This window comes from Manacus vitellinus, unplaced genomic scaffold, assembly GCF_001715985.3.
Source record: "Manacus vitellinus isolate BGI_N305 unplaced genomic scaffold, ASM171598v3 scaffold_3_pilon, whole genome shotgun sequence".
Classification (NCBI taxonomy): Eukaryota; Metazoa; Chordata; class Aves; order Passeriformes; family Pipridae; genus Manacus; species Manacus vitellinus.
In genome coordinates, this window is record NW_021940535.1 from 305099 (window position 1) to 317400 (window position 12302).

At 39.1% G+C, this 12302-nt stretch overlaps 1 protein-coding gene across 6 annotated transcripts in view; it reads left to right on the forward strand.

Annotated features, from left to right (window-relative positions):
* LOC103755376 (calcium/calmodulin-dependent 3',5'-cyclic nucleotide phosphodiesterase 1C) overlaps window positions 1-12302 on the forward strand; it is a 190300-nt gene that overhangs the window by 119546 nt on the left and 58452 nt on the right. For all 6 annotated transcript variants that reach the window (XM_018075442.2, XM_018075443.2, XM_018075447.2 and 3 more), the window contains 3 exons: window positions 2240-2340; window positions 4057-4185; window positions 11566-11667. In XM_018075442.2, the coding sequence (XP_017930931.1) occupies window positions 2240-2340; window positions 4057-4185; window positions 11566-11667 (332 nt within the window). The remainder of the gene's footprint in view (window positions 1-2239; window positions 2341-4056; window positions 4186-11565; window positions 11668-12302) is intronic.

Here is a 12302-nt window from a genome sequence, read left to right on the forward strand (position 1 = left end):
TTCTGTTGTGCTTCCTTTCACTGTGGTCCTTCCACTAACTCATGTACAGTTCCAGAGGCAAGGAACCTTTGTAGTTCAGAGCAGACAGGTGAACCCAGGTCAGTAGATGTTGAGGCTCTTACTGAAGCCCAGGGCTTCTTGAACACTCCCCAGTTGTTACAAAGTCTAACTGGGAACTGTTGAAAATCATGGCCAGTCTTCGTGAACGAAGATTTGGGAAAGATCATTACCCTTTGAGACTGTGCAGTGGATTTTTTAGGTGAGACACAGTGTGCACTGAACTGAGCCCACCCTTTAATCCTAAGGTTCATCTGCCGGGGCCGAGCAAGCTTGGACAGTGGCAGCGAGGTCCTCAGGACGTAGGTTTGTTTAGAGTGACCTTCTCTTAGATGGATGGCCTTACAGGGCTGACGAGCTCCATCTGCCCGGGGAAGTCCCCTGACCGGGAATCGAACCCTGGCCGCAGCGGTGAGAGCGCCGCATCCTAACCACTAGACTACCAGGGGGCATAAGGATGAGGGAAAATCATGGTTCCGTGTGACTCAGCCTAACCAAATTCCAACACTCTCATGCCATGACTACCTTAGATGGGCTATACAAAATTACTGTAAAAATTTTCTGTCACCATCACTTGTGGAGGTGTTTATGTCTCCCACTGTATGTTGATGATGCCTTTATCTGTAGAGTTCTATAAGACACCTGAAGAAATGCTGCCACCAGTTTGTACTGTGTGATAGAGTATAGGACAGAGAGGTGCAAGCTAACAGGGCATAGTGCAGCTCTTGCTGTGTCTTTTAGGCCAGTTTCAACAACTGTTTAGTTTGCTCACACTTGGGAGCAACCTTTTGTGCATATGATCTGCCTTTCTGCAGTTTCTTGATTGCCACGCAGCTGTTGCCTTGCAATTCTGAAGCCAGACCTGGATGCTCTTCCTTGAGGAGTCACATGCTCCAGTGCCTCCTGTAAATGTCCTGAGTCTCCTGTGTTGCATGTAGACTGCACCTGTGAATTGCAGTCACACTTAAATTAGAGCAGTAAACACTGCTGTTTATCAGAGGCAGATTTGGAAGGAGTCAGGCCTTATCTGTCTCAAGAGCTGATTCAGCCTGCCCGATTCTGATGGAAGTTGTGTCAGTTGCTCCTGATTGTGCCTGAAATAAAAAGGATTTAGGTCAGATTTTGCAGCTAATACAACTGCCTACTCAAAACCTCCCATGAGATCCTAAACTGGTCACTGTTGTTTTTAGGACCGTTAGTTAATGAAAATGTGCTGCAGGGTGTAGTCAGTAAGGACAGGTGCAATATGTACATTGAATTAAAAGGCAGCTCATACATGAATGTCAGTCAAAACACTTTCAGATTGACAGTGGGTAGTTACAGATCTATTTGGCAATCACTGTGGTAAAAAATTTCCCTAAATGCAATCTAAGCATTTCATACAAATATTTACTGTATTTACAGTATCTAAAACCTTTGCCTCTGGGGTGCTTGATGTTAACAACACTCCCTATGTGTTACTCCTTGTGTGTCTAGACAACCAGACAGTAAAATGATTGATTGATCAAGAGAAAAATTATTGAACCTGGCTGTTATTTATAAATCTAAGGGAAAAGTGACTTAAGCATTGAAGAATAATGCTTTGACTAGGAAATTAGAAAAAAAACTACAAACTTTAGGGCTTTCTCAAAAGTTTCTAAAAATGATAAATAAATAACAAGACGTACATCTTTTGATGTTATCTTCCTTGTTCTCCTCATGATTCGGTGTTTGGCACAGACATTTAGTTACTGCAATTTAGTGGCGTTCTGTATCTGAGGCTCTGCTACACAGGTCAGCTGAACTGAAAATACATACCCTGGTGGTATGTGTTTACCTGCACATGTATCATCAAGTTCCCTTTGAAGAACCTTGATTTTCTTGAGGTTTCCTTGTCTGTGTTCTGCAGACATTGCTTGTTCAGAAGGGCCTTTGTTTCCCCTTGCTCTGCCTTAAACTTTATTAGCTCCTGAAACCATTTTGCTGAAGTTCGGTTTATTTAGGTGGAGATCCATGAAACACGCTGGTTTGGCTTTTGTGTATTAGTCGGAGAAGTTTGCTTTAAAACAACTGACAGGCTGCAGGGGAAAGGCAATGATGTGCAACATTGACTGTGTACAGGAGATAACTTGCCTTAAAAACCAAAAACCTTAATGCCTGAGAAAATGACAACTTACCTGATTCCTCTGTAATCTCTTTTCAGCACTGGCTGACAGAGCTGGAGATCTTCGCTATGATCTTTGCAGCTGCCATACATGACTATGAACACACTGGAACCACTAACAACTTTCACATCCAGACACGGTGAGGCCACTGTAAATCATGATGAAGGGTTGAGACATGGAGGAGGAAACCTGTGGTGAATAACAGCACACCTAGAAAAGTGCCGGAACTTCTGTTTTCAAGTGATACAGGAGGAAAGTTCACTTCCTTAGGTTGCATTCAATTTTCTCTTGCTCAGCCATTTACAATGGAATGCATGTATTTTAGCTTTCTGAGTATTGTTTCACATAAATGATCAGGAAAAAGAAAAGTCCCAAAATATTTTTGTGTAAGGGTGCCAAAGACAAATTGCTGTACAGAGTAATGTATTTTAATGTATTATAGTTTTGAAGGAGATACTGTAATTTGACAATTTTTTTCTCCTTGTTGAATTTGAAGAATCAAACATTAACTGCATAAATCAGGCATTCAACAACATTTGTTGTATTTGTCAGTGAACACTACACAAACTATTTTCACTTGAGTGGAAAACCACACCTGCAGCAATGGCTTATGTTGACCATTACCTGATCAGGGAAATATTTTTTAAAAGCTTTGTAAATTGCTAGACAGTAATTAATTGATCACAAACTAGAGTGGACCGGTGTATTTTATAAGGCTTTTGGGTTGGTGGAAGAAAGAAGATAAAGTTGGCAGCAAAAGTCAGAAGTGTGCAAAGATTATGAAATCTCTAGTTGCAGTGATAACTGGACATCTAATATCTGTGTATTATTTTGACAATAGGAGTGTACTGGTAGCAATGACAAAAAGTCTAGATGTCCTCAAATGACCCTGTACACTTGGGCACTTCTAAGGTGCGTTTTATCTTACCCTAAATTATATGTCTTTAGTGTATTAGCTGAATCACGCTGTGCATCAACAGTGGTTGCTAAGATAAGCACACATATGTGCAGGAAAGTTTAGGAATGTAGAAAAAAGTTTCTGTCTCTATTCTAGGCCAGACTGCACTCCACTGGTTACAGCTTCATCCATGCAAGAATTAGAGATCTGCTGTATTTCCCAATACTTATAAAGGGATTAAAGGAAGGACAGTTGTAATTTAATTTCTGTAACAGTGAACATCAGAGGGTGTAAGGTGTCAGAGGAGAAAAATATACACTGTTCTCTGAGAACCAGGTCTGAGTGGGGACTGTAACAAATCATACTCATCCTCTGTTGCCATTAACTTGTCTTCAGGCCAGTTTAACTATTCATCTATCACAGATCTCTGCCCTGGGGCTTAAAGTAAGGCATGAAGTACCTTTGGTCTCACTCTGTCCCACTGGCAATTGCCTTTCCAGACAACATAGTCTAGCACACGGATGTCAGAATGCAATTCAGTTATGTCTTGCCTTCAGCCAGTTTTCTGTTCTGGACACAATATTGGGTCACATCTTGCAATTGCTTGCTTGAGTACAGTCAGGCTTTAATATCAGAGCAACATATAGAAGAACTGGAAAAAAGCCTCATGGTTCAAATTCCAATTTACGTATCTCTCACAGCTTTCAGCACTTGATTTCAAGTATGTAACAAAGCAACTGTTGAATGTCAGCTGGTGAAATAGATTTTGCAGCGAGTTTTGATCTTTACATTTCTTTTACTGAATAACAGCAATTAACAAAGTATTACAAATGTTCTTAAAATGTGTGTATCTGTTCTGTAAACTTAATTGTTGCAGCTGATCAAAGGAAAACTTCTGAATGTGAGACTGTAGACAGGAAAGAAACAACATTTCCTATGTTTTCTTTTAAATGCTAGGTCAGACTCAGCCATTCTATATAATGACCGGTCTGTGCTTGAAAATCACCATGTTAGTGCGGCGTATCGTCTTTTGCAAGATGATGAAGAGATGAATATTTTATCTAATCTCTCAAAGGATGATTGGAGGTAAAAATTAACATGGTGGCTGCCTAGGAATACTGCAGCATCACCATAGACTGCTATTACCTTGTTTGAATAGCGATATGCATTATTGTATATTACATGTTAATATTTCTATGCTACAAGGTAAAGAACTTTAAAAGGTGTTTGTCTTGCTTATTTCTGCTTTCAGTTTTCACCTCTGATACTGAAGCTAGACTTTTTGATGATGCATTATAATACAGAAATTGAGTCAGATCTAATTTCTAAGTATCACAGAGACACTCTTTGTACACATCCATTTTTGAGTGTAGAGCTAGCCTACTGTTTGTTCATCCTAAAGCCTAAACATAACCTTTATCTACTTTGACACTTCCTGCCTGGAAATTATAAATGGGACTTAAAGAATGAAATAATCCAGTCCTTGGAGTATAGATCAGTCTACTGTATGTGTTGTTGCCTGTGTATTTTGGTTCTGAAAAAATCTCCGGAGCAGTTAATTAGGGGTGAGATAAGAAAGGGTTTATTTGCCAAGGCAATAGGTGATATAGACGCGCGCAAGGCCGTGCCCGAGAGGTTACATTTTATAGCATTATCCATCCAATCCCAGATGTGTCCACCCTTTGGCCCTTCCTCTGGACCGCCCCGGACCCTCCCCCTGAGAATTGGGTCTGGGGTCTTTTTGGGACCACCTACTTCATCATCTTCAGCTTCATCAGAGTACAAAGGGTATATTGTTACCTAGTTTGACCGTACTCTGTGGTTTAGGCCCTGATACACTGTTCTCCAAACAGTCTAGGCCTTTACCTTGACAAAAGACTAAACACTGCTACTGGATTCAGGGGTAGGTTGATATAGAAGGCATAGAATGGGGTAAGAGGGTTAGGGAATGTATAAACAAGGGAAAGGAACAAGGGACAGAGGGGTTTCTGCTTTTAAAACCTACCTATAAAATTTACAAGTCTTACAACTATTAGAAAAATAAAAAAAAAAAACAAAAAAAACCATTGGGGGCTTAAGGCATCAGTGTCAAGGTGATGTAAGAAGCTGTAATTTAAAATAAACCTCAAGAAATATATGATTTATGTGCCAAAATCAGCCCATGATTTCCTTTCTAATACCAGACAATTCAAACTGATAACAGTTTTTTGTTTTTATGGGATCTTTTGAACTTCAAGGTGTGGTACTTGAAAAATAGCCCATTGTGCTAGACAGAAGGAATCCTGCTTGGTAGTCTTTTTCAAGGAGGGGGACCCTATGTAACACACAGTGCCTTCTGTATATGCTTAAATGTGACACAGTGTTGAGTAATCATTTAATCTTATATTAGTATAAATGTGGGGAAATGAGCCCTTCTTTGGGGCCTGGCTTCTAGTAAAATGGTCAGTGAAGGCTCTGCTTGCTAATCTGTTTAGCCTGAATTTCCTGTTTATTTTAACTTGTGGACAGTGATGTGATCCTATAGCTAAACACCAAGAATAACTCAGGAACTTAGATGGCTAATTTCAGTCAATTGTGAGTGTTGTGAAGTAGTGGCCTGAAAATTCTATCCCCCAATATGGAGAATAGTCTCATAGTGGCAGTAAAGAGGAACAGAAAAAAAAAATATCTGCACCAAGATGTTAAAAATCTCTTTTAGCTACAGCTGGCAATGCCTAGTCAAATATCAGCAACCTTTTATGTTGGTGGGGAAACATAAGGAAACTAACTAACTAGAAACATCAGCCTTAGAGCCACTGTCTGCAGGGAATAGCCACTGTTTACAGTGGAACAGCTAATTGAGTATGCTTCATTGCATAGATACTACCTTTAGGGAAATGGTCTGTTTTCAGGCTTTAAACTGTTATTGATTGAATCAAAGCCAGCTTCAGATATTTCTCATTGATTCTATAGTGCCAACATGTGTGTCCTGTTGATGCAATGTGCTTAGACCCAAAGTTTCAAGTATTAACCTATCTCTTTAAGAAATACTGTAAGTGACTGAGCAAAAATATTGAGTGATTTGGATTGCTTATTTGTTCTCTCTCAAGTAGGGCTTTTTTATTTTATAGCTGCTGATCAAGCTGCAGAATAAAAACCATTGTCTGGAAGGGCTCTAATTAAAAAACATTGTGATTTTTGCATGCTTTTACTTTTGACTGCCAGTATTCCATACAATTCCCATAGGCAAACATTTGGGAAGCACTTGTAAACATCAACTGACTCAGCAGAATCTGAGGTGTTGGGAAAAAAACCCAAAAAAGCCTAGAGTTTTCCATTTTGGCACTCAAAAGTAGGACACTCAGTACTGAAGAATGCTTTGGAAAACTAATAAAATATGTCCAAATTAAACTTCACTTTTACAGACAGACCTGATAAATCTCTCTCAGCAAAAGGCCCTAGTAATGTTTTTTGGAAAGTAAATTCTTAAGTGCCTTTCTGAGCTGAACTCTGACACCTTTTTTCACATTACTAGTAAGAGAAAATCTGATGATCAGTGGATTTTGCAATCCCAGATGTCTATGTGGATTTTATAACCTTTATGGAATTCAGTCATCTAGTTAGGGAGTGTATTTTTAGGAAAGATACGCAGAAAATTGGAGATACATTTCACTGTTGGAAAAATAAATGGCCACAGGTTCTGTAAGGAAAGCGGATGAGAATGGAAGAAAACTTTTGTGTTGCCATCAAGAAAAAGAGTTGAAGTCTTACTGGTACTTAAACTACTTTTTTTTCCCCTCCATTTTAAAAAAACCTCTGGTGCTTATTAAGTATTTGAAAATCACTTGAGTTGCCTCATTTCATGAATCCCATTTGTGCAAGTTATCAACAAGTTAATGAAGAAACTCTAACAAAATCAGATCACAGTGAGCTAAGAAAATAAACTGCAAAGTGAACAAATGCCTTCCAAGATACCGCTATAGATATCTTTTCTGACACTGTATTTAATTGTTAATAACTTTGATGCAGTTTATTAAAACAGAGCTCTTTACTGCAAGTACAGGAATAAAAAGGTGTCTGGAAAATCTCTGGTTGCTTAGCTTTGTATGGGAGGACAACTTTGGGAAGTAACCTTTAATTCGATACTAACTTTGCCAGTAAAGCTGCTTGGCATTTTGTCCCTCAAATAATTCTGAGCCCTCTTTGTTAATCACTGTTATTAATTTCAAGATTGTGGTGAGAAACCATGAATTTTTTTTGACTGAAGACAACTTTGGTCATACTCTTCTTTTGTAAGTATAAGTGTGTGCACGGTTGCATAATCATGCCCTTTCCTTGTAAATTTTTGTTCCTTTGCATTCAGGATGGACATGTGAATATTCTGAGTGTTATACCTTTAGTGAGAACCAGCCAATGATGATATTTCCTTTAATGCAGTGTTTTCCTATTAATTTCTGTAATAATAAAGTGCTGAGGCTTCAACCGGACAAAATTATCAAAATAGTTCAGTTCAGAAGATGTTGTATGGTGCACTAAGTATTTTTGTTTAAGCCTTTTATCAATTCCTGTCATTGTTATCACACTTCAGCTGTCTGTAGGTTTCTATATAAACCAGCTGAGCTGGTTTGCTCTAAAGAGTTGGCAGAGATCAGCATCTCCAGATCATGGCTCTTGTTTTCTCAGATAGAAAGTGTAATGAATTATACTTTGAATTATCTCAGCTAGATAAGAAACCTGAAGAAATGCTGCCACCAGTTTGTACTGTGTGATAGAGTATAGGACAGAGAGGTGCAAGCTAACAGGGCATAGTGCAGCTCTTGCTGTGTCTTTTAGGCCAGTTTCAACAACTGTTTAGTTTGCTCACACTTGGGAGCAACCTTTTGTGCATATGATCTGCCTTTCTGCAGTTTCTTGATTGCCACGCAGCTGTTGCCTTGCAATTCTGAAGCCAGACCTGGATGCTCTTCCTTGAGGAGTCACATGCTCCAGTGCCTCCTGTAAATGTCCTGAGTCTCCTGTGTTGCATGTAGACTGCACCTGTGAATTGCAGTCACACTTAAATTAGAGCAGTAAACACTGCTGTTTATCAGAGGCAGATTTGGAAGGAGTCAGGCCTTATCTGTCTCAAGAGCTGATTCAGCCTGCCCGATTCTGATGGAAGTTGTGTCAGTTGCTCCTGATTGTGCCTGAAATAAAAAGGATTTAGGTCAGATTTTGCAGCTAATACAACTGCCTACTCAAAACCTCCCATGAGATCCTAAACTGGTCACTGTTGTTTTTAGGACCGTTAGTTAATGAAAATGTGCTGCAGGGTGTAGTCAGTAAGGACAGGTGCAATATGTACATTGAATTAATGGTGAGGAAATGGATCCCTTTTTCCTCCTCAAATAATGGAAGAAGGACAGTGGGTAGATTATAGGGGTATAATGCTCCTTCCTTTCTCATCAGCTTGCAGGATTTCTTCTTTTCTTGGGTACAGTTTTAAGTTACCTATTTTTTAAAGACTTGAACAACTTTTCTGGAGTCAAGTTATTTAAGAAATTACTTGGGACAGTTAGTATTTGAGTGAATTAAACTTTGATCTTCATAAACTTCTTCCTGACTACAAAACTGGGTTTGAAAACTAGGGAATGAAAGAGAACAAGATATTGGAGAAATACCAGGGGAATCTCCGACTTTATAATCTCACTGGTAAGTGAAATGAAGTGAGAGCTGAATCTGTGTGCCCTTTCACAATATGTTGATATTTATGAAGCCCAAGTATCCAGCACTATAGTTTTGCACAATTTCACGGCAATGTATAGACATTTGAAAGTGGTGCAGTCTCTTCTCTTACCTCATTCTACTTTGAGACTGTCAAATATATTTTCTAAAAATAAAAGAAGTGGAAACTGTTTCAGTTGACTTACTTTTCCTCTGCTTTTATATACTGTGCTTCTCTAATAGAAAGGTGTTAGTCCAGATGAAAGACTGATTCCTCTGAAGGAATGTCATGTACAACATTAACAGGCTTTTGTGCATTATTAGAATCATTAAATATAGTCCAGAGATGCTTCAGTGGAAACACCACTTGTAAACAATATCTGGGATCTATTTAGCCAGGGCTGCTAGACAGCATGCAGACTGCAGCACCATAATGTGTTGTGTGGACTTTGAAGACAATTGCAGAAACAAAGTGCTAGAAATGGTCAGAGCAAAAAGTAACAGCTGTGTGTACCAGGCTCTAATCTGACTCAGATGTGAAACCAAGAAATGGATAAACATATATCTGTGATTCTCTCGGTAATGAATTTCAGCATTATCTCAACTTAGCAAAAAATGAACAAGTTTATCATCCTCTAGTGTTATGTCTTTTGAGATTTTCTCTCATGCATTCCCTATATCCACACTTTTCGAAGTCACCTGCTGTTATGATGCCTGTTATTTGAAGTAACAAATAAGAACTCTTCAGTAGTAAAATCCTTACTATCTCTGAAGTATTTGTCATCTCTGTTTCAGAGGAAATAATGTTCTGAAGTATGTGCAGAGTTCAGAGAATGTGCATATTCCAGATTTGCATCTATGAAAGGGGAACTAGAATGTGCTTGTAAGCATATGTACATGCTTGAACTGCAGTCAGTACCTCATTTTCCTGGACTGAGTCCTTTGCTTTTGTATTCCTTCTGCAATAAGCTATGCACAAAGTAGCCCATGCAGACCAATATGATGCAGTTGCAGTCCAGAGGATGTAGTGAAAAGTCTGCTGTCTCCCAGTGCTAATTGTTCCCACAGAATAATCACGCCCTTTTCTTGTAAAAATGTGTTTCTATGCATTTGGGTTCTCCTTGTTTGTATTGACAGTGAGGTCTGTGCTGCTAGGAACTGACCAGGACTGGAAAAAAAAAAAAATTAAAAATAATTTAAAATTAGTTGCTTTTCAGCCACCATATTGTTAGTCAACATACATGTTTAATGTAAGTATATGTAACTATAAGACATAAAAGATATCTATATCTTATATAACTGTAAGTCATATTTTTATAGTCAACAACAGTGTTGACTATGCAACTGATTGTACTTAGAGGTTGGGAAGAGGAGGTGGTTATACTGGGGGAAGAGTGAGGCCAGCTGATGCCATCAGTGTGCAGAACTCCTGGAGATGAGGAGGCTGCATTATGTGCTATCCATGAGATGGGGTAAGCACAGAAGTCTTGGGTCTCTACACATTGGTGACCTGGGGCTAGAACTTGAGCACAGCCACTAGAGGCAAAAGAGATGTGATCAAAGTAGACTACATCCTTCATGAAATATTTATGAAAAGGAGAATGGTAGCTTTTATTTTAAATGAATGGTGACTCATTTCTGAATCTTACAAAACCTGATCTGATATGCCAACCTTGGACTGTTCTTCCTCTTTAAACCTGTGGAGAGCTGAACTGAGAGAAAGAGAAAATAAATTTGTATTGTGTCTAGATCAGAAGGTTCTGATATTTAAAAATGTTTAGGACATCCATATCATCTTCAAAAGAATTTCATCTGGAGTCTAAACAAGTGTTGTGGTTAATTGATAATAATACTAATGCTGCTGCTGCTAATAATAATAGTAATAAAATGAGAGAGAAATAACCCAGGAGAAACGAGTGATGCACAATAACATTGCTCACCATCTGCTGACTGATGCCAAGCCTGTCACCAAGCAGTGGTCAGTGACTCCAGTTTGTATACTGGGCATGTCATTCTATGGTAAGGAGTATCCGTTTGGCGTGTTTGGTTCAACTGTCCTGGCTGTGCTCCCTCCCAGCTTCTTGTGCACCTGCTCACTGTCAGAGCATGGGAAACTCAGAAGTCCATGATTTGGAATAAGCACTATTTAGCAAAAATGAAACCATCAGTGTGTTACCAACATTATTCACATATTAAATCAAAACAAAGCACTGTACCAGCTACTAAGAAGAAAATTGACCCTATTCCAGCCAAAACTAGGACAGCAAGTTTTCTTAACAAAACTTAATACAGGAATAGTTTGAATTTATAATATCAGGAAAGTAGTGCAGGTTCTCAAAGGTCTTTAGTTCATATATGCATCATAGTAGTTTTTCTTTAATAGTGTGATTAAACTTTCAGCATAGGTATCTACTAGTTTTAGTCAAGTTCACCTGATTCTGAGGCTTCCATCTAAGAATGCCCTATAAAAGAAATCAATTTAAGAAGTTTGTGCTTAATTGAGAAAGCAGTACTAATACCAATATACTCTTCAAAAAACATCTAGGATTTCTCTACCAAGGATCAACCACCTGGCTTAATTTGCAACCCTCCCACTTCTATGTTTGTATAGAAAATCCTTCATCCTCTTTCCCATCCCTGAAAGAGGGATAATAGAAAGAGTTACATACAAAGACATTGCTGTCAAAAATTTGCAAATAGACAACGAAAGAAACTGGAGTTTGTCTGATGCTGGGTTTTGTGCTTCTCTTTCCTTGCTGCTCTCATTGTGATGCCATTCAAAAGAGAATTCAGAGCTCTAGTGATTGAGATGGTGTTGGCCACTGATATGTCCTGTCACTTCCAGCAAATCAAAGCTATGAAGAATGCTTTGCAGCAGCCAGAAGGGTGAGTCACTTTAAAACACAGTGCAGTGTGGGTCTGCATTTTCAGTGGGAGCTTTGCCATTGTGTTTAACTTCAGAAGCAGTTCTCCAGAGGCTCTCACTTTCTCTGATGTCCCCATCAATTTTCTTTCTGCTGTTGAATTTATAATGAATTCACTTAGGAAGGCATTGGCACACATCTCTACTCTGTGCTGGTGGACCAAAGCTTGGAAATGTTCACCATTGTTGGGAAAAGCCTCACTGCGCATTTTCCTGGTGGGTAACACCAAGGACATGATTCAGTTGAGTCATCTCTACAGATTAAGTATGACACAAGGTTATAAGATCTGCAGAACATAACTTACGCTTTTGCCCTTCTGCCGATGCTATCAGCTGCCAACTCTGCAAGGGGCCTGCTTCATAACCAGAGGACGGATGAAAACAACTTGAGATCCACTGAGGGAACAACTGGAAAATAATAGATGGAGCAGTATGGGAAAGGCCTTTTCTTCTTCCCAGTATGTCACTGGGAGCTGTGATATTTTGTTTACAGCTCTTCCCCTTAAAATTCTTTCTGTACAGCAGAAAGTGCTGAGTGACGGTCAATTTTTCACCCTGGACAAAGGTCTGTCCAAAGCGTCCCAGAATTATACCTGTA